This window comes from Patiria miniata, unplaced genomic scaffold, assembly GCF_015706575.1.
Source record: "Patiria miniata isolate m_02_andy unplaced genomic scaffold, ASM1570657v1 HiC_scaffold_12, whole genome shotgun sequence".
In the NCBI taxonomy this organism is placed as follows: Eukaryota; Metazoa; Echinodermata; class Asteroidea; order Valvatida; family Asterinidae; genus Patiria; species Patiria miniata.
Window position 1 is genome coordinate 6463854 of NW_024037050.1, and position 23235 is coordinate 6487088.

The 23235-nt window shown below is 39.0% G+C and overlaps 1 protein-coding gene across 1 annotated transcript; it reads right to left on the reverse strand.

Moving 5' to 3' along the window:
- Positions 1 to 506: 506 nt before the first annotated feature.
- Positions 507 to 22226, reverse strand: LOC119746443 (tyrosine 3-monooxygenase-like). The gene is made up of 14 exons (XM_038223405.1): positions 21919 to 22226; positions 18369 to 18623; positions 15429 to 15603; positions 14441 to 14529; positions 13550 to 13617; positions 13302 to 13352; positions 9629 to 9727; positions 9223 to 9269; positions 8435 to 8570; positions 7552 to 7621; positions 4775 to 4831; positions 4044 to 4139; positions 2980 to 3113; positions 507 to 1369 (listed from the first exon to the last, which is right to left on the reverse strand). Exons 1-14 carry the CDS (start codon positions 21976 to 21978, stop codon positions 1204 to 1206), a joined length of 1503 nt encoding a protein of 500 aa, XP_038079333.1. The 5' UTR covers positions 21979 to 22226; the 3' UTR covers positions 507 to 1203.
- Between the last annotated feature and the right edge of the window lie 1009 nt (positions 22227 to 23235).

The window sequence follows — 23235 nt, forward strand, 5'->3', positions numbered from 1 at the left end:
GTTGAGAACGGATTCATAATATTGGTGCATAACGTTAACAAACGTTTGCACATAATGTTCCTTTGCTGTAAAGTCCGATAACCGCGAAAAGGTAGTTCCGGCTATTTTATAATAAAAAAAATCATTCAAATTCACCAACTGTAACATTCCATTTCGTCCGAGAAAAATTTCACACGCTTTTAACAAAACCACTTTAGTCATTTACCATTCAATTATAAAGTTTGGTCACCCTCTTTAGTCACAGGGTCGAGAATATTCGTTATTAAAGATCAAATCCGTCTAAGCTGTTGCTGAATGGCAGCATTCAGAGATCGAATCGTCTTAGGCCTATATAAATCAATAAGACGAATTTGATTTCTGAATTACAAGGTTTGGCATAGACGAGACGAAATCGAATGCTCCGGTACGAAAACGTGTGCTCATAGTTTGAATTTGCTTAAAGTGAATTTAAAATTGGCGGGAAAAGACGAAATTAAATATTGGAAGTGCACTAAATCGATGTTGATGGACGAATTTGAATTCGATGAATTCGAATGATAAATGTTTTAAAATAGCCGGGAAAACCTATACTAGAAAGTGGCGCGTATATGGCTTGCATGCATCGTAACATAGGCATATCTCAAGCCAGGAATTCCTTCGCCTAATGTACAAGTTTTATGAAGTAAAAACAAAATTGTCTTCAGAAGAAATAAAGGAATATAAATCAACTTGCATTATTTGTTTGGTTTGAGGATAACATACGAACGTTTTATATTATCTAAATATGCAGAACTAATTGTGTACGTCGTTGAAAAGCGCATTTAATGATTTAAATTACATGAAATGTGTTGGAAAATAATCCTTTCAAAACCTTTAATTTTTGTTTTCATTATGCTGATAATCTTTGGGTTTCAAAACTTATTTCAGCAGCCAAAACTGAACGAGTTTACTAAAAGGATACAGTTTTTAGAGAAGCATGTTTTAGACTTTACTAAAGTTGACCAATATGTATCATTGAACTACACTGTATGCTAGAGCGCCTGTTCATTTGGTTCTGGGCGATCTAGCTTAACATTTAGATACCTTGAATCGAAGTTCACTTATTATAAAAATCTAATTCATAACTTAAAAAGATAACAGAAATCACAATCTGACTTAAAATTGGCTCGTTTTTTATTCAGGTTGGACGTCCATTTCACTTGGACACAAAATAATGATTGCATTCTAACGAACGGTAATTCGCTCTAAGGCAGAGGTCACTGCACTAAAGTGACCCTTCAGATATCTCGCGGTATCTCGTACGTTCTCCACAGTGTCGAGAGTTACAATTCTCCTCGTAAAGGGATCGTAGCGGACGTCGAATGGCTTCTTCATGGAACTTGCAAAGGCCCTAAGGGGAAAAAAAACGAAGATAATATCTTTCCAGGAGTGGGTGGAATAACATCCATAGAGGTCACAACCTTTGAATGTTTTGCGAAAGGCTAGGAATAATAGTATGCGCTTTTCAACCAAACAAATTTGCAACACATTCTTCTCAGCTTCGAGATAGGAGAAACATTTATTTCAATGTTGCCATTCTCGCACTATAAAATGTTACAATGTCGTGTAAACTTATCATACAAAGCAAAATGCAATGAATTTTGTAATGGTACATAATAATGTACATGGATCAACACTGAAACAAATTTACAACATTTAGGTATAAGGTGAAGCGTCATGCTTCTGTACCCTAACCTATGGACAGACAAGTGGACTTGACCAAGAAAAACAGAGACAGTGACAAAGGACAAAATGGACAACAGTCAGACACACAAAGACACAACCTAGAAAAACACAAACTGGTATGAGACGAGAGCATACATCTAGATTCATAAATTCTAACTAATCATTCGATAGAAATGGAGTAGATGTGATCTAAGGTTTTCAACACAGACAGAGAAGGAGGGTGATGATGTTAAGAAGTCATCTAGACGTTTCCAATATGATGTACAACGTTGAATAAAGTACCGAACACAGTTATAGAGTGATGACCAAAATAATAATCGCCCCTTTTATATGAAAGGCCTAAAAAAGCTAACGGCACAAATAAGGTTTTCTCCTGTCAAAAAAGTAAGTTTCATTTATGACAAAAAATATTGGGCATCAAAATGCATTTGAGAGAGACATGCATCAGCCGCAATGCAATTGAATAATGTTTCAAAATTGCTGATCGCGCACGTGTCAATACGTAGACATAATACCTAATAGTGAGAGATGTAGTAGACCAATTGCAAGTCAGTGGAACATGACGGATCGTTGAAATGGACGAATTAATGCTTATAATAGCTGTAAAAGCAGCTGCTTTTAAAGCTATCAATCCGTCATATTCCATTGACTTCTTTGTCATGATATGTACCATGATTACCTATGACTTCATACCAACGGGCACCAACAGGAAACCTGAACATTTTAAGCATCCTTTGCATGCCATTTCGCCAACATTAAACAGTTTGTATAAGTTACGAAATTTTAAACACAACCACCGTTTTAAAGTTCTGTCCACGGATCACAAAAAGGTGTGTTCTTTCAGCAAAACGAAAACAAATCACATAGGGATGTGTGTGAACTGTTTTCGTTTTGCTGGAAGAACGCACACCTTTTATGTGATCCGTGGACAAAACTTTAAAACTCGAAAAGTACATGAGTGATTTGAATGATTCTTGTAATAAAGAAAGCTTATGAATTGGGCTTTCATATCCTCGATTTTGAAAGTGCTACATGCAGAACTTCACTAAAACAAGGGTCCCGACATTTGGGTTTCGCTTTTTTGACTCATCCAGTACTCCTGCAGAAGAGAACAGTTTGCTGAAAGTTGGCATCACGTGACCACAACGTTTTAATTGTGGCATGACGTCACAGGTGTGTTGCATTTTGCAAACAAAATGTAACATTGTCTAGATTGGAATCCATACACTGTGGCATGTTTTGCGAGATAATTATAACGTGTTCTTTTTTTGTTACCTAAGTTTTTGTTTGGTGTCCTCGAAGCTCTCTGAGACGAAGTAAAGTGGTTGGTAGTTCTTGTCTTGATACTCCTGCACAGCCACCTTGGAGGCTTGGAAGGACCTGTGCTCCGGCTGGTCCGAGAGGGCGTACTTCAAGAAACATCAAAGATTGCAGGTTAGTTTGCGATTAACTTTTAGCAGCATTAAGGCCAAAAAAAAAAAGTCTCCGGTTTCTGGTATGGAGCTTGCCCAAAAAGTGGTGCGGCGACGCGGCTTTTTTTTTTTTTTTACCGGTCTTTTTTGCTTCAAATGTCGGCTGATGACTGCAAATAGTGCCCGACTAAACTTAGTGCAAATATATGGGAGTGCGGAGAGGCCACATAAAACTTATTCTCGATCATAACCCCATCTAAAAACACGTTAAAATTGTGCAGTAGCAGGATTCCAGTCAAACCAGTGAGTTTGGCGGTTTTGAGACATCATCTTTTATTGAAAAAAAACTTTTTCATTTTGCCGACGCGCACGGCTACGGCGACGCGCGCGCATACCAGAAACCGGAGACTTTTTTTTTTTGGCCTAAAGATTAGAACACGTTTAAGCCTCCGGTTGAAACAAAGCAGAGATCTAAATCATTCGTGAAAGCCCCCTCATTTTGTTGGTTTAGGATTGTAAATTCTCCTTGTGTTCCGAATGGGCTCTCAACACAGACAATTTGACAAAGACCGCCGGTGTCATGTGAAATTTGGGATCCCAGGAAATCTGGTTTCTTTTATCTTATAATTATGCACTCTAACCCTCACACGAGATGTCACTGTCCTAATTATTTTATTAAAGCATGCGCATTACAACCAACGAGTCCGTATTTCATAACATCCAGATTGTACACTACAACGGCACACGAAGGACGTTTATAGGGGGCCACTGCGGCCGTGCGCGCAAGCTCATGCTTTCGTTTAACTCGAAGCTGACGGTTGTACATCAAAGTTGAAAACCGGCTCTCCTTAGAAAAGCTTAATCCATGCACAGATTATCAACTTTTGGGCAGAGTCCACAATTATCTTGCGTTAACTGGTAACTTACCATGAGTTCCCCGGGAGCGGAGAGCAGACCGGCGCCGTAGGCACGGACTTGGTCGCCCTCTTTGCATAAACCGAACTCGACGGTGAACCAGTACAGCTGAGGAAAAACAATAGGTATCAAGATTTTATGTCAACTTTTGCTGCATCTTTCTTTCATAGTGTTGCCTCAGCGACTATACGCTTCAGAAATTTAATTATTAATGTTTTATTATTCCTTAAACTTTCGCGGCCAAAATGTCGAATTACAGTTTAATTTGCAAATACATGAACTACTAAAAAATCATACGTTTAAAACACAGAGGACCATACACCATACCGAAATAAGTATGTAACTTGAATATCACATTAAAACATACACAAAATAAAACATTCTATTAGCATAAAATAAATATTAAAAAATAAAAGTTAAAAAACACGAAAAGAAATAAGAAAACATGTTTAAAAAATCCTTCATACGTTTTCTTATTTCTTAACAATGAAGACATTTAGCTCTTAATTGAACTTTCATTCACAGTGTGATCAATAAGAGCCGAACCCATGATACCGAACTGAAATTCTCACAGGAAAGACGTAGAAAAATCAAACACGTTTTTGATCGATGGAATATTTATAAATTGGAGAAATTGTTTGCATAGGTAATTATAAAGACAATATTGCCAGAGAATGCACGGTTGCAATCGAGTCTGCATTTCTTGGTAATAATTTTAAATACTGTTAATACTGCATGCTTACCGTTGCCAATTTGGTAATGTCGTCATCAGACACGCCCAAAGACGCTAATCCTATCTCCTAAAAAAGAAATAAATAAAACTAGAGTTTCGCGTTTGTTGTTACAAACGCAGAGTGGTCGGGTAGACAACTATTTTATGAAACACTGTCCAGTTAACGGGAACATGTAATAGGATTTATATGACTTAAATACATTTAAAACAGCTTTCTTGCCATGTAACTATGAAGTGTCCACCTCCTTTGTAGCAGTAAAAGAGAGAAATTTCAACATTTAAGTTTTCATGCTAATGAAAATTTCCATATTCATGAGCTCGCGGGATAACTAATATTGTAAAAAAAATACATCTTTAACGGTGTGATCAATTTCAGTAACATTTATATACACATGCAAGTTAATTCTTGGTTGATGACGTCATTATTCAAAAACGGAAAGTGATGTTCATTGTGAAGTAAAATAACGTATGTATTCATAACACCCACCTTCCGGTTTGATGACGACACAGTATTTGGAAGCAAAGGTGAACATTGTAATGGATATCTATTTTTGGGCTAAGACCGACATGGATCAATTGATAGAATTACATTTAAAATATGATCGTTTTCAAATTATCATAGAAGGAACTTCCGGTCTGATAAAGTCATGAATTTGAAACTTTGCCAAGTTATATGTGGTTAATCAAAAAATTTCACGGGGCAATTTTGGTAAAATTTGAACGGATGGTTTTCAAATTAAAGAAAGCACACACTAATTTATGTGCCGCTAGGGGGCGCCCTTTCGAAAGATGACGTCATCACACTGTTTTATTAGTCAGACATTCCTCACTAAACACTTTCCTAATTTGTATGTGTGTAGTAAAATGCTTCCGCTTTTGAACTATGTTCGGTTTTCATTGCACTTCCGGTAACACCGGAAGTTAAGGTCATGCGGTTTTGTGTCCGAGAACAAGAAATGTTTTTCACGGCATAGTCTACAACCTCACGAAAAAATGAACACGATACTCTATTTATTTTAAAAGATGTAACGCAAACTATTTTGTCAAAAGTTGCCCTTAAATCGCTTGTCATTTGATACCTGATGACGTCATGATGACGTAACAAAATTTACAACATCTTCGTTACATGGTACAAGTTCACACAAGGTTTTATGATCATACCCTAAACCATTTGGAAGAATTGTTGCTTTGTTTTGATTTCAGGCTAAAGTCTTCGCTTTGAATTGACCTAACTTTGACCTTCCAGTAGACCCGGAAGTAAAGATCAAGCGAGTTAACGTACACGACAAAAAATGTTTATCAATTGATGGTCTTTCTGATTACAAGGTTGGAAAACAATTGATCGTTTTGTTCAAGAGTTATAGGTTAACTATAGGTTAAATTTAAAATATGATAGTTGGCAAATTCTCATAAAGGTAACTTCCGGTCTGATGACGTCATGAATTTAAAACCTTGCCAAGTTATCTATGGTTAATCAAAGAATATCAAGGGTCGATTTGGTAAAATTTGAAAAGTAAAGAAAAAAACCCAATATTTTATGTGCCGCTAGGGGGCGCCCTTTCGGATGATGATGATGACGTCATCACACTATTCTTGTGTCTGGCATTGCTCACTAAACACTTTCGTAATACATATGTGTCTGTAGTAAAATGCTTCCGGTTTTGAGTTATATTTAGTTTTTATTGCACTTCCGGTAACACCGGAAGTAAAGGTCAAGCGGTTTTGTGTCTGGGAACACAAAATGTTTCTCACGGCATAGTCTACAACCTCACAAAAAACGAACACGATACTCTATTTAGTTCAAAAGATATAACGCAAACTTTTTTGTCAAAATTTGCTCTTAAATCGCTTGTAATTTGATACCTGATGACGTCATGATAAGGTTACAAAATCAGGAAGCGCACATCTGGTGCTGCATGGATGGCTAATCAAGCATACAACCAGTTGGGACTATTGGTAGACTTGCTGGGGCCTCTAACGTCTTTTGAGTCTATGCAACATATGCTAATCATATCATAAAAATGGCTTTCATTTTTTTTTTTTTTGCATGGGCATTATAAAATTCTGCACTGACTTTACGACAGAAAAGTTTGTGGCTACACGCTGTGCAAATATTAATTTTCAACATTCAGATATGAGAGGAAAACTGGTGAGGCGCGATTTCAATCGGTAATGGAAAGAAATCTTGTTTTCCTTTTATTTGAGGCTAATTTCTATATTTTGAATTCACGTAACTTTGACCTTCCGGCAGCTCCGGAAGGAAAAGTCAAACTGACATCATTGAATATTTAGTTCAAGAGTTATAAGTGAAAGTAATTGGTCACTTTTTCAGATAAAATCACTTGAAAGAAAGATTTATCAACACAATAACAGAGAGTGTCGGGTTGTGCCCGACCACTCAATTAATCGTAACAGATCCAAAGAGTGGTCGGGAAACTACCTTCAATCTTGACTTAAAATTTCACCTAGCTTCTGAAAATACACTCAGAACTTAATAGCATGCAGGTTTTTGTTGTTTCCGTACTATCTGTCAAAGTCACAAAGCAAACAACAAGAACCATACAAATAATGGGTTCAAGTCACTGTATGCCAAAGATTAAGACTTTTACCTCCTTAGATACAGATGAATAGAGTTGATCAACAACGCATGCTTTGTATTATCTAATTAAATTGTTAATCACCTGTATCGGCAGCATCTTCAAGTAGGTCCACTTACAGTTATGACACCCACTAAAGCGAAATTTTGGCTGGAATGTAATGAAGAGATCGATACAAAAATGCGCATACCTGTGAGAACTGGGCAAACCCTGGATCCGCAAGAATTGGTATGTGTCCAAGCAACTCGTGACAACAATCCCTGATAACGAAATGAAATAAAAGTCATATAGGATCATTTGCTTTTCGTGCATTTTGTTTGTTCCAACGATAACATCGCTCAGAATCCAAAGAAGAATGTTCCAAACCAAGTTTAAGCTCAGTGGATATAACACTTTTCGAGTAAACAGTGAACAAACCATGGACAACCTTTTGATCACGAAAGACGAATTCCTCAATAACACTCTTTATTTCCAACAATTAGTCAATTGACTGATCGTTGGAAATCACCTACATTTCTTGATTCAGGCTTCTCAATGACAGCAAGCCAGAGGGAATAATTTCATGGGATGTTAAGTTCCAGTATACGATCTTTTATCCTAGTAAGCCTTTTGATAACAATCCGGCAAGCTACCTTTGAGATGTTGAAATTCTGCTTTTGCAATGATATATGCCTTTACAAAAAAAAAAGTGGGATAAACTCGCCATCAACGGAGACAATACTCCCTGGAAAAAACTACACAGGTCTTTCGTCTCGTCTACGCCAAACCTTGTTTATTCAGAAATCAAATTCGTCTTGATTTATTTAAGACGCATCTGATCTCTGAATGCTGCCATTCGGCAACAGCTTTAATAGACGAATTTGATCTGCACTGACGAATATTCTAGACCCTGTGACTAAAGAGGGTGACCAAACTTTAAAATTGAATGGTGAATGACTAAATTGGTTTTGGTAAAAGCGTGTGACAATTTTCGTACACGAAATTGAATGTTAGAGTGCGTGAATTTAAATGAAAAGTTCATAGCAGGGAAAACCTATAATTGTAAATAAAATACATTTGTTTGTGTCTCTTACGGTTCTGGCGTATGCATTGGTGACGAGGCATGGCGTATATACTGCGTAGTCTGGAAAACGCGGAACGCCAGACTTGCCAGGAAATCTCGTGCGGTTAGGAGACCTGCAACTGGACGAAGTTGGAAACCGGACTTCTCTATGAAAGAAAAAAAAAGAAAAAAGAAAAAAGAAAATATTAACGTGAAAAAAAAGGAGAAAAGGCAAAAAAAGGAAAAAAGGATCAAAATAAACTCTAGATTTGAAAAAGAAAAAAAAATACCCGGCACTGTCAATCCGATTTAAGTTAGATGAGAATCAAAAACGATTTATCAGAATTAACAACTGAAAAAAATAACGATTTGTCACAATTATAAAGGAATTAAACCTGGAGTACTTTTGAGCAGCAGATGTTATAATTTCGTATTCAATTTACTTGTCAAAAGAGTTCGTCCTTTAAAAGCATATTCGTACAAACCACCACACGTACGACCTAACTTGACCCACAGAAGACAACAGTGCGACCACATCAGTGCGACCACATTTAGGTTAAAGTCATTAAGTGTTCCAATCAAAAAACAAAAACAAGAGCAACCCTCCAGAAGGGGGGAAAAGGTTAAGTATGCATATTTTCTTTGATTTGTTGTTTTAGTTTTGGACCCAGATCTTTGATTTTTTTTTTTAATAATTGTCAGAGGAACCAAACAGGATAAATGGTTTTCATAATGAACGACTGAAGTGTCCTATACTGAAACAAATCCTAAATTGAAGGTGTAAACAACAGTTTTAATCAGGAATAGGTATATATTTACCTTGAAGGAACTTGGAAACATCCTCCAGTTGGGGTATGAAATCGGGACTGAAATGAAATCGATTGAGAGATAACGTCAAAGTCGGTTTGATATATCTTTTCAATTGTCAACACTTTGAATTCGTTTAAAGGCAACATGTTATTCCTCGCACATCATATTATCACTGGAATCGACTTATATATTCGTGTTTTGTTTTCAAAGGAAATTAACGAAGGTGTGGCAGGAACTTGCGTTTTCTGTGATCAGCACGAACATTCAAATTTTTCTTTGAATGCCGAAATGCGGATTCACTTGTATTGTCTGAGTGAACAGAATTAAGAACTTAAAATTACACGGAAAAATGCTGGACAGATATACTGCAGGCCGCATTTGCCCTTCGCAACTTGCGATATCCCGCCATTCCTACCTGTACAGTCCCGCCCTTTCCAATTCCCTGAACGCTGCCACGTGCTCCTTGCACGCATGCGTAGTAAACAGCTGCTGAAGTTGGCGGTACACGTAGCCCCTGGGGGGAAACAGGTGCGGATACAATGACGTCATATTGGTTCGACTTGAGGCGGCGATGTATAAATTACATTCTTCCGAGTTTGATACCGAAACTTATTGACTTGTTTTCCGACCGTTTTGGTTTCGCTTAATTTGAATGATGAGGAAAAAAATCCAAGCTGTATGCACTTGCTCAAAGAAACGCATCTGTGGGTCAGTGTAACGTTAACCGAATAGTCGGGCAAGCTGGCACGGACCGAACACCGAAGATCAAACACGTCTGTTTGCCTACAACGACGGGACTAAATTGAGATGGAAGGCAATATCCGACCACGCTGCTTTTTGAGGCGTTGGGTCTCTGACGATAACCAGCGACATTAGAAATGCCCCTTTAATTGTCCCAAAGAACCATTATGTAGCGGTAAACACTCGGCTGCTATACATTTTAATGAGTAATCTCAGTGTACACATTGCCATGTAGCAATAAGCCACGGCAAATTGATGAAATAAAAAAAGGCTGTCAAAAACTGAGGTTGTTTAAAGAAAACTGAATTCATAATAAATACGGAAAACAGTCTAACTCTCAGTCCTGGGCAGGGTGCAGCTACGGCACGTAGACGCGTTTAGCAGAAACTGAACAATATGGACGTTGCGATTACTTATCCAACAAGTCATGATGTTTATAAAGAAAAATACTTGTAGTAGTCAGTCAGGACATAGTTGTTGCATTTTACGTAACTGCAATTTCCAAATTAATTGTGAACGCTGAGTTGCAACATGTGCACCATATCCGAACACGTGTTGGTTTTCAGTATTTATTAACCTTATTTAGGCTTCTATGGAAAAAAAAGGAAAAGGGAAAGCTTATTAATTTATAAAGCGTCATTCAACAATAGTATGGACGCAAAAACATCATGCGCAATAATTGTTGGTGGTGTTGCTTACGCTATCTCCGATGTGACGTTTAAATTAACAAATTAGGCTTGATTAGCCTTGCGTCAGTCTAACATTGACACAACCTGCCGTGTCCTTTATTCCCAATAATAGGCAAGATTGTTTGCAGTCAATTCGTCGTGGGCTGCTGTATTGTTCTGTTGAATGAGATTTAATTGCATTTTAGTTACATATGGTGGGTTATATTAAGAATGAGGCGTATGTAGGCGAGGGGTTTGTTTTCTATACTGTGTTTCGCCAATGTGGCATGCTGTATTGATCAAACGCTTTTTATTTATTCTGCGGTTCATGTGGTGATTTCTGACGTTATGCAAAGATTTTTTTTCTGCCTACCTTGACAAAGATATTATATAATTACAACTATGTTAGGAACAGTTTCAAGCAACAGTTTATGTTATCAGGATTCTGCTGATGTACGTTATACGTTTTTCTTTAGCTTTCTGTCTTGCGTGCCATTATAGATTTGGGTCTATGGTCGGCATACACTGGCAGACGAAATCAGCGTTTATGTTTTATTTTATTCTATTATTGACCTTATTTAAACGACGCCCAAAACTCCTTTGTGTGTGTGTGTTTTTGGTGCCGATTCGCGGCCTCTTTTTTGTTTCTGTTCCAAATTGGCGCATTTTTGCAAAGAACGAATTTTAAGAAGGAGGCCGACCTTTCGGATGGCTCGGCAGACAGGGCCAGGCAGCCTGTTTTGGTTTTTGCTCCTTGCTTGAATCAACCAGCCAGCAAGCCAGCTAACCGATCTTGCCATGCGATCGATGGACACCAATACGATACACTCGTTTGCCGGGAGCACAGTGGAATTTATTTTCCCTGTATACTTTTGCGGTTGGTGGCCGTCGTACATAATAAGCCGTGGTTCTTGCCCCACGGTGCAGCTTTCTGTCGATTCGCTATATTTAGCCAATTAATGAAAATTTTCAAAATCCATAATAAGGCTTGGAGAGAACAGGCCCTCTGCTCTTTGCGGAGTTTATCACTGGGATGGTGTGATAAAATGCCCAATCAAGTATAAATTAAATTCATATCAAGAACGCCAATAATTATAGATCTGTGACTATAAATAGTCCCCAGGCCTTCCAGTAATGTTGTCAGTTTACCAACCCTTCTCGCTTTGATGTGCGAATCATTCGTCATCAATTGTTTCCATAACGTGAAAACTGTCACTGGAGTTCGCGGTCTTTATGTAGGTTAAAAATACACACATCTGTATAATATTTCGAATGTTAAGGTTTGACCAAAAAAATTACAAAATGCACGCACTATCACTGCAGAGGCGCGAAAACAAATCAATGTCTGCCTTTTTTTGTAAATAAATTAACAAAAATCCTCATTTATAAAACACCTCTAAAGTTTTGACCCATAAAAGTGAATCTAGAGTTTTCGATATTTTTTAAAAACTACGTCACACCATATTAATTTCGTGGAATTTCATTATGCTATATAGAAAGTTGTTATCGACGACCAGAAATACCTACAGCTAAGCTTTTAAATGAGTTGGAATATCGGTTTGCCCTTTTATTATTATTTTTCTGTCGGGTGGTATGCGTATGTACGATCGTCCGAAACGAAGCAGTGTTGCCGCGCGCGTAATGAGATAGATAGCTCGTGGGCTGAGGCGTGTTACCCTAGACGGGTGGCCCGCTCGATCTGGACCGCGCTGATCCTGCTTGGCGCCGGCTAACATTTGGCGCGCTCTTCGATTTTCGCTCCAAGCTGGAGGCCTCATCATGCAGCCTAGCCGCGGTATGAGACATTGTGGTTTGGCGATGATCAACAGAGCCGTGTAGTTTTTTGACTAAAACCAGGATTGGATTCGACTATTTGCAACGGTCTGGCCGCGCCAGAAATTATACTTTTGTTTCTCATGATGCCGTTTTGTCTGTGTTCTTATTCTGGACATTAATTCTCCGCAGCTTTCCCTTCAACTAGAACAACACATGAACTTGAAACTTGGTAGGAACATCCACCCTGATTTAAAGGTGTATACAACAGTGTGACGCCATGGTGAGGTCATCATGTATCAAGTTACATGCGATTTAGTACAAAAAGGGACCGATTTGTTTCAAACTGAACTCATGAACAAAATGAGCATCATTTTTATACTTAGTGATGTTATAGACCATGCCTTGACATGATGAACATTTTGCAATTTAGTAGGCCTATGCACACGCAAAAACCATTTATTTTGAGATAAGCATATGTTGCATAAACTCTAGGGGTTCCGTCCAACTCCATATGGAAGTCTATCGAATACTGATATTCTTTTCAGTAGTCATATGTGCGGCACCAGAAATACGCTACAAATTTGACTTAAAATTTTTCATTGCGAAATAACATTCATAGAAGTACAAAGCAGGAAAAATGATTCCAGTAAAACATTTTCAGCAAAGATTTGTGGACAATTATTCATCCTCTCATTTCTAATAGGCCTCCTCCATGTTGCAAAATAAGTGTGTCATCCTGTGTCGAAAACATAAAATGGTGTATATACCGCCGGAGTTATCTTCAATTGCAATTATTTATAGTACGTATAGGCCAATGTGCACTACTAATTTAGTATTCTAATGCAGTTTCTCTTCAGATTAAAAGAAAATGAACATATTTTTTCCTGAAGAAATTAGGCTTACCATGTTTTTGTTTCCTCTTCGGTGTATTCTACTCCCTCTATGTTCTTCCCACTGAAAACAGGAGAAAATAAAAACACAGTGCAATGATCTCTTTATAATGAAAGGTACATAATTATTACGTACAATTCGGTATGTTTAACTGTAGTTTCAAAAGGGAACCTAGGGCAATTTAAATAAATAGGTTCCACCTTTCCAGACTCTTTTTTTTTCCTCATCATATTTCCCAAAAAACTCAAAGCTGCACTTACTATTTATACTGAAAGGCAATCCGCGTGATTTCAGATCTCCGCATTCGATAGACTTTGTCTGAAAAACCCTGAAATTGAAAGCAATAATTTGATCTAAAAACTGGGAAAAAAAGTGCTATATATCCAACAAAATCTGTAACTCGTTGATCCTCGATCTCATATAAATTTTCTCAACGCAATATCTGTGCAGGCCAACTGATTAAACAAACACCACAATTTCAGTATTTATGAACCTCTCAGCCAAAGGATCGGGAACCTCTTGAAACAGTCACAATATCATAAATGTCACACCTGATTGTAAGTAAATAATAGGCTCATGCATCCTGTGAAATCACTGCACCTATAGTATGCTGTCATTTTCGGGTAAAGAGGAATTATCGCGCGTTCAACGGAAACCAATGCTTTGCGTCAAGAAAAATGAAGTTCTTCAAAAAGGTATGAGCTGAAATTTCGGTAGGTTAGTTTATTTTAATAACCTGCTTTAGATTTATTATATTGTTTTTGCAAATGACCCCACTCCCTTTGACAGCATCGGAACATTCTCGGTGATCTTATAGGGCAAACATGGTCAAATTACTGACCTATTCACTAGGCCGACTTCTGGAAAATGGACTAAAAATCTAGTCGCTTCGGGAAACAGGCGTGTTAGCTGACGACAAGCTTCCAAATTTACCCTACATTTTCGGGTCAACAATTCTGTTTAGAAATATAGTTAATTTGCTTCAATTCCACTAAGCCCACCCTAAATCATATCTAGATCATAAAAAGGTATGGTCAATATGAGGCCTCCTTAAGTTGATCATAGCAAGTTTCTACCCAACTCAACCTGCGAATAATTATTACAACGGATTTGTGGGTACTTTTTGTATACTGTTGTTTAAAAAATCTTACCGGGTGATCGTTATCTAGATCAGGTTCATACTCCGTAGTGAGATGTGTGCATTTATCCAGATCCGAAATGTGACGTGGAAACCACACCCCTGCAAATCAGTTGAAATTCCCACCGTTATTTTGAACGAATGTAGGCCAATTTGTGAGGGAAAAAAATGCCCAAAGGCTTAACAAGACACACAAGAATACATAAGGCCAAAGTCGAATCACAATTGATTTTTACCAATTAACTTGATCTGAAAACGAAAGGCAATTAGGCCTACGATGAATCAGGGTTTTTTGGTACCCGATTCCTAAGCACTCATTGGAAACATCGCAATATTGCCGACCGTCATTCTGAAGGCACAAGACACATCCAAGGAAGGAAACTCACAGCAATGTGGGTAGTCATAAAACAGGGTGGTGCAAAAAGAAGGAAACCCAGTTTTGACAGGAATTTTAACCTTCTTACTAATATCTTATTTGAACTGGTTTTTTTTTTTATAATGTACCGGTAGTGAAGTACAGCTCTTGTACCATACATGGTGAAAAAATCTTTAAAAAAATCGCAAGAATACTATTATTATGAGAATTTGAATACAAGTCACCAAAATCACTATTGTCCACGTGTTTGTCTTCAAATCACGCTCAGTCAAGCGGATGGAATAAAGCCGTCCGTGGACAAACAGGTTTGGCAAATGGAATTTTTAAACTACCATATCTCAGAGACAAAATATTCATCTGCAATCATTTTTCGTCACTTATGTTTAAAGATCAATATTTCAATACAATTAAATTGAATTTTTGAAATATGCTCAATAAGTAGGTGAACATTGCTGTCAAAAGTGGGTTTCCTTCTTTTTGCACCGCCATGTGGGAGCATCCTTGCGCACGCGTCGTGCGCTGCACACGGCAAGTTTTGAACCCGGGTCATCCCGAAACAATATGAAATTTGTCCAATGAGAACTCATTAAGAACTGAGTTGACTGCACATTGTTTCGTCTGTTACCTCTCCGTGGCAGGTCGTCCCTGTGTATGACCACCGAGTCGACAATCTTCTGGAGGGAGGTTACCAGACTGCGGGTGTTGACCCCTTTGACGTCACACTGCACGAGAAATTCAAGTCCGTCCTCTTTGATGGTCGAAGTGCGCGACTCAACATGCAGCAGTTTTGCCTTCGCCATCTTGGAAACAGAGAAAGAACATAACTGAATTTTGCATGCTGAAAGCTACAGTGGAGTAGTTCAACTTCGTCCGTAGGATCACTTTTTCCTGCCTTTTCCCAATAGTGACCCCTGGATAGGAAACCTGCTTCATGTATCCTGATTCGATACAAAATTACGAATTGTTAACGTTCACTGTGAAATAATACGTCCTCAATCAAAAAAAACTTTTGTTTCCATTTTGCTTACAATAATAATTATGTAATGTGATACTGCATTTTTGCCGGATTAGATTGAAAACATTTTCACTTTAAAAAAATAATCGTGTTTTCGGATCTCACGCCGCTACGATTTGATTCTGTTTTTACCCCAGACGCCGCATACAGAAACAAACATTGATTTTAAAGTATACAGCCAGGCACCAGGCTATTCCGTACGGTTACGGTATTAATCTCATAGGAAGAAACCTTTCCAGATTTATAAAGCATTGGTGATTTTGTTTTAATAGTAGATCCATCTTATCAAATAAAAGGCCTAATTCTAAAGGGTTGAATCTCCCTTTGGCCGCAAGAAGGGGGAACAATAAAAAAGGCTCAACGCCATAAGTTATGGCGTGGGCTCCCTGGACGTAATTAATTAATCGCATTACAGTGCATAGGACTATGGACATGACCACAGTGCACGATGTGGCAGCAGTCACGTATTAAGCGACTTCTGGCAACCGGAAGTCAGCTGGAAGACGTTTAATTAAACGGTCGGTTGACGTTTGAAACATCATCATGATTGATAATGTGGAACGGGCTGATTGTGCAGTTTAGTTGACATAGGGCGAAACAATTTCACAACAGAACTACTATACCTAATTCCCATATTCTTCATGAATGTTCTTGAATCTACTGCACATGGTAGCATATCACAGAAGCCAACGAAAACTTCCGTGTAGATGAAGCCTAGATGTTTAGACTTTATTCACAAGTCGGCCATATGAAATTGAAAGCGATGTAAAGTCTTCATTTTTGGAACTTGCGAGTAGAAATGAAAGCAATGAGATAAAAGTTCATTAGAAATTAATACCAGTGTGCTCCGATGAATAATTTAAAATTTGTGATTAAACATACCCTCATGCTAGCCACATTTTAAAAAAAAACTGAAGTGAGGCTTGGTACGCACGCCAATCAGAAAATAGTCTGGCATCATCCCAGTCAACAGTTTACAATTTATAAAATAGATTCAGGGAACACGATCAAAAATGGCTTCCTGGTTAATAAGGTATACACGGACTGGCGTAACCCAACCTGCGACTGGTCGGAGCAGACTGCAGTCAGTCGACATTGAGTAAAGTTGACCATTTTTATGTGCGTACAAGATTTTTGTTTCAAAGCTACGAATATGACAATTGAGTATTTTAACTGTGCGTGCATGCTCATACCAAGATTGGACGATCGAGTTTCTCTTCGGGATGAACACTTAACCCATGTTATGCTGGCAGAATCATTGAGGGTATACATGTCACAGTGAAAGAATGTTGTTCTGTAAAAGTGTTAGCTATACCAATTTAGGGGTGAATTTTTTGTTTTAACTAATATGTGCGAACTATCGTTTTATCGGTTAGGACGATTCCATGTCAAAGTTGACATGCTCTCAATATATAAACTTTGTTTCTAGGAAAAATTACTCGCCTACTTTTGTTACACATGAGTTCAAAATTTACGGCATATAGAATCACTTGCATTTATCCAACAAGAAACCTACCGAATTATCAACTTTGACTACAGATCGTACTATGTACTGTGCACCCGTGAAAAATCAGTGTTGACTGATTTTTTTTTTTTTTTAAGAGTGATATTGACTAAATCGTGCCTCGTGATCAAAAGGTGTGCGTTGTTTTTCAATATATTCTCGCAAAGTGTAACGTCCACTAAGCTGAAAATTCAACGGGTTAGGTTTTGAGCGTGCCTCTTTGGATTTTGAGTGCACGGTGTTGTTATTGGAAATGAACAAAATGCATGAAAAGCAAATGATACACATGCCTTCAATAAACATATGCAAATCGCCTCAGTATGGATAGAAATGTCGGAGAGGTATCCCATTTAAAAACAAGTTGGTACTCGAAACCATGCGTCTCGCCTGCTTTCGCAATTATCTTTATAGAGTGACTAATCACTATGAAGGTTGCCATGTTGCAGCTATGACCCATGTGGGGCTCCAATCTAACTTCGACTTTTCAAATGAGACAAATTTTACATTTTCAGCCTATTTTACAACTTGATCTCAGATAGCCTTTGACCTCGGTATGTGACATTTGACAGCATTGTCATATGAAGGTTGCCATGTTGCATCTATGACCTAAGTTTGGTTCCAATTGGACTTCAACGTTTGAAATGAAACCAATTTTACGAACTTTGACCGAAATGGCACATACATACATACACTATATATACATACCGTATGTACAAACATGATTGCATAGTCTCTTTCCTGAACAAAGTTCAGGAGAGACAAAAAAGCTGCGCTTCATATTTAAAATCTGAAAAGCAAAAAAGAAACAGTATGGTCGCGAATTATTTGATAATGACTGGCATATTAGCGCTTCTTGAAGGCCTTAAAGAGCATTTGTGTGTAATTAAGGAGCCAAACAACTTCCATATTAAATGCGGGTTACTCGAGGGCATAACTATAGACCATATGGCGTTTTCATTACGGGCCTTAATAATCTTCTGCAGCCGAACCGCAGACAAATCCAGGGTTTCGAACAAGTCTTAATCTCGTATACTACTATAACATACCTCAAACACTTTAGCCGCCCGGGCTAGCGAGCCGAAGCCGATTCCCTCACGTGATGAGAACGAGACGCACATCTGCTTGGGCAGGTCACCGTTGACGACCGGCGGCGACAAACTCGGTTGTTCCTCGGCGAAGACATCGTCGTTCTCCGTAGGGCTGGGCAGGCCGAACGGGCCCCAGACGTCCACCGAAGAGCTGGCCGAGTCTCTGCGAGCATCTTCGATCAGGCTGGACTTCCGCGAAGGGTAGAGCGTACTCTGCCGAATAAAAATACAAACAAATCGCCAAATAGGTAAAATAGGAATGGTTGGTTTTATAGACTATAAAACCAAAAGTTCTCCGTACTGCAACAGTGAATGTCTGTGATGAAGAAGGTCCAACGTGATGGAAAATGATTCTGGTATGTATGAGGAAGAGCCCCGGGTGCTCGGAGTTGGGACTGCTTTTGATAGATATCCGAGAAAAGCCGTATTAAAACTCCGCAGTTTGGAGTACATGGTTTCTTCTGTAACATTCAAATGGGTTTTGGCGGTAGCAGTAGCTTGTACCCCTCCTCCTCGTCGCAGGCATTAAACAACTCCTAATATGACTTGCAGGTGTGAAATATGCGAATGAATAGTATTGGTGTCAAATACAAGCATGTCGCGCTATATAATTATGGTCGTTTGTGGAGATACCTCGGGGCGTGTTCATCTTTTCAAACCGTGGACGAAAAATTCCAGAGAACAAAAGAGAAAACAATATCGTCCACGATTCCCAGCATACGTCCGCGATGGAGGTAGTGTACAAAGCCTATGGGAGTCTTCCTAATGAAGTAGTTACTAAGGGACAATAGGACGTCCACGATCGACGGTGTGAACACGTCGTTTTCATGCATGTGTACAATTCTTTTTGTCGTGTGTACAGCAGCTGTGAATGGCAACTGTTAGGACGAAGATGATTGAGGATGATAAATGACACACCGGATATTCTTGAGTTTAGCTAGGTGGAAAATAGTTTAATTCTCTAAAACTCATTTAGACACCGGTACAAATTAGGTTCTTGGACAGGAAGAAAAGTTGAACCACAGAGTATATTGAGGCTGGATTAGCTTCTGGCTGTACCTCCAAGGGTAGATCCAGGAGGGGGGACGGGGGTCATGCCCCCCCCCCCCCCAAAAAAAAAAGAACCCAATTTTTTTTTTTAATAAAAGAAGGCATTGTGTACACACCACCACCCTTTTCTCAGAAAGATTTGGTTAAAGTGGTCAGAAATTGCCTCAGATCGCACCAAATAGCATCTAGAATCCAAAAAATGTTCGGGCCCTTAAGCGGGACCCGAGCCCCACGCCGTAATTTACTGGAAAGAATCGGCCAAAGAGTGGTGTCGGCAGTCGGTAGGCCCTATGTTGACCATCATTGGGGAAAATACCAACCGAAGTTGTCCAACACTGTTTTTACAGCGCAGTCTGGGGAAGTATTTACAACAAGCTGATTTACCCGATCATAGATCGGGTAGGGCGTATTTGTGTTGGGGTTGAAAATGTAGGGAGTTAAATGTAAATGGGGGACTTAGTTGAGAAGACATGCAGTTATAGAAAAGCAATTTCTGTGGTGCGATCTCAGGCAATTTCTGACCACTATTATAGTAAAAACCAATTGTTTTGAGCAAAAGATCATCTTTTCAACATCATTTTCGAGTTTGGAGTCATTGAATCAGCTATTCTGAGTAATAGAATAATTACAGTAGGCTACAATTTTTATTCGGGGAAAAAAGTGGGGGGGGGGGGGGGGGGGGGGGGGAGACCAAACGATATCCCGCTTTAAAATGTTGGGGTGGGGGTCCTTGTCCCTCACCGATTGACGCCCATGATAATTATGTACCATGGCATGTATAACTGTCTTTAAATTGTCCGGTTGGTCTGTTAATTAAGTTGGCATTTTGTACAGTTTTGACAATAAATCATAATGCAATAAAACGTGAACGTGTCAAGTTGCAATGGAAATGTTGAGTGTTATACCACAAAATGACAAAGTCTGAATCATGGAGGAAGGTCATAATTAAGTTACAGTATATTGGACTCTTCAACAAACGTAAACTTGATACTTTTTACAATTTGCGAGACCTGCGTGGAAAACTCCCTGGACCAAGGTGAAATTACGACCTTGGTATGCTATTGGGGTTTTGCCGGGAAAGGGGTAGCATGCAAGATCTTGGTCAGAATAATGTAACCTCAACTGATCGCAAAACACAATTTCGTCAGTGGCACTCTTTATTTCCAACGCTCATTCAATTGACTGATCGTTGAATATCACCTATACATTTCTTGATATAGTAAATGACAGCAAACCTAGATGGAATAATTTCACGGGTGTTTATATATAGTAGCCAGTGCGATGTTGAATCCAAGTAGGCCCTAGGCTTTTTGATAATAATTTGGTAGGTTACTTTCGGGATACATGCAATTGACCCTATATACCTTTAACAGTGTACATGAACAGTGTTGAAGGGTTGGGTTAACAACTTCGAAATAAAAATGACCTATGCAAGTTTAAGCCTATATCACTTATCATTATGCAAACTAAACAAGATGTTTTGGTCTGGGCTGTAGGCAAATTTTAATCGCATTAAGGAAGCACATACTTAGGCGTTGCTAGGCTGCAACCACGCTAGCCTCTTAGAAACTGGTAGATTTATCCGACTGTTTGTTTTATTGAAATGTCAAAATGGTACACAATTCGGCCAATGTATTTTCACATCAAAGTTTACCTTCATTTGAGGAAAGAAGTTATGCCATGTTTAAAAAAAAAAGGTTTCCTCCCTTCGGTGGTTCCGCCTTTCTGACTCTGTAGCTTTATCCACATGTGCTTCTTACATTCAATACTATTAAATAGGCCTATAGAGTGACCCAAAACAATTGTGCAAGTAATCATTTTTAAATCTCTCAAAAGTATCCAACATCACCATTGCATGTTGATGGAGTATATTGTTTGCATTCTTGTGTATAATCACAGCGAAACTTGGGGGCTTGGGGGCTTGAGGTTGTCAAATTTTTACATTCTTTTTTAGTCCCACGATTTGGCCTTCGTGATATGTATGTGGCCTATTTTCGAGTAGTATAATAGGAGTGTAAGTGGCACCACCAACGTCAAAATAGTCCCCCCCCCAAAAAAAAAAGCCAAAAATTTTGGGCATTTTTTTTTAACAAAAAAAGGAACTTTTAAAACACTTAAAAACAAAATTGTTAGCCCCCCCCCCCAGCCAAATCCTGGGTGGGCCACTGGATGCGGTTGCGGCTGAAATACACGTACGCGGTATTCGGATAATGGCTCGCTTTTTTATAGAAATGTGCATGCAGTAAAATAAATTCGCAAAATTTGCAAAAGTGCAGTTTATTTTTATGTGTAAACATTAAGGTTTACGTTTTTACTCCCAACTTTAAGCTCTTCCTTTTCGGACATGGTGCACTCAAGGCTCCGAATAAATTTCTCCATAACCGTCATCAGTTTGTTTGTTATTAGTCATGACAGCCCAATGGCCATCTGGTTCGAAATAATGTTTAAACTGCCTTACCCCTTCAAATGTATGAGCTCGTTTCACAGGCCGAGGTTTACTTGCTGGACGTGACATCATCTTCTGGCGTCTTCCTGCGTCTTCAAACTGCCTCAGCACTCACCACGCTATGCAACAAGTGTCACGATCCTTTCCCGCGACAAGAACGATCGACGCTGCAGTTCTCACTGATCGTTTGCGGTCTCTCCGCTGATAGTGGTATAACGACTCTGGAGTGCGCGAGTTTTATACCTGTTGATCATAGGAAAAATCTGGACGCCTTGATAGCGAGTGACCGTTTTCAACTGATCGTGATCCAAGGCGAGCAGTGTGCTGAGTGGACGTGACGTCACGGCGGCCAGTCCAACTCGTATCTAGCTAGGCTTGGTTACGTAGTTCACTGGCTCGTGGCAGCCCCCCCCCCCCAAACAAAAAAGGTTGGGTGATTTTTTCCCCCCGTACGTCGGTTGCGTCACTGCACCAGTGGCGCTGTTACCAAACTAGATGATTCGCATCGCACAGAGCCGTTTGTGGCGCATGGTCCGATCATGATGGCCGGGTTCGACAAAGCAATAATTAACAGTATTTGTGGGTTTTTATCATTACATTTTATTGCCGGGGACAACAGCACAACTCAGGAAACCGGAAAGTAACAATTTCCTCGTCGAAAGGGCAAGCAATAAAAGCTGTGTTTGGATTGTCTGAGCGAAAACGTCGTCTGCCAATTTAACAAAGAGTAAACTAGAACAGTAAGAGTAGTTGATAATTAACCACAGAACTAATTATAACATGCGGTGACGTATAAGATACAATGATTTTTTTTTTAAACATTCTTTCAACTTAGAGCTTCCGGTCTAGTCAATGACGTCAAACTGGCCATCGGGAAACTGCTTTATAACTGATATAGTGAGCTATTTCCAGATTGCGACTGTTTTTGAGAAGAACCTTGTTTTAGTTAATTTGTTCCGTTATCGTGGAAAGGTAGTAACTAACTTTCAAGGCATTAACTCAACCCTCAATAGTGATTTCTCATAGTTATTAATGTTGGGCATTTTGAGCACTCGAACTCAGTTGACAAAACCCATACTATAACTGCGAACCTCGCTTAAAATTTCAAGCACACATTATTTTAGGCCTGATTATTTTGTGAGAATTGCCTAAAAACAGAGAAGCACATTCTGTTGTTATTTCGTCCCCTGTTTGACAAAAGAATGTCTCCTGCACCGCCGGCGCCTGTCGCTAGATGGGGACGGTGGTGGACGGTCCGTCACCGCGTTTATATGGGGAAGTTTTTTTTTATTTAGCTAAATTAGGACCGAGTTGTGGAAACTTTCTGCT

Excerpts from the sequence above, each read along its gene's own strand:
- LOC119746443 (XM_038223405.1), bottom strand. The coding sequence starts at position 21,978 with ATGATGTCACGTCCAGCAAGTAAACCTCGGCCTGTGAAACGAGCTCAT. Across the intron at positions 9,728-13,301 it reads GAAGAGGAAACAAAAACATG|GGGCTACGTGTACCGCCAAC; the intron begins GTAAGCCTAATT and ends GTTTCCCCCCAG. Across the intron at positions 3,114-4,043 it reads CCGCTCCCGGGGAACTCATG|TACGCCCTCTCGGACCAGCC; the intron begins GTAAGTTACCAG and ends TGTTTCTTGAAG.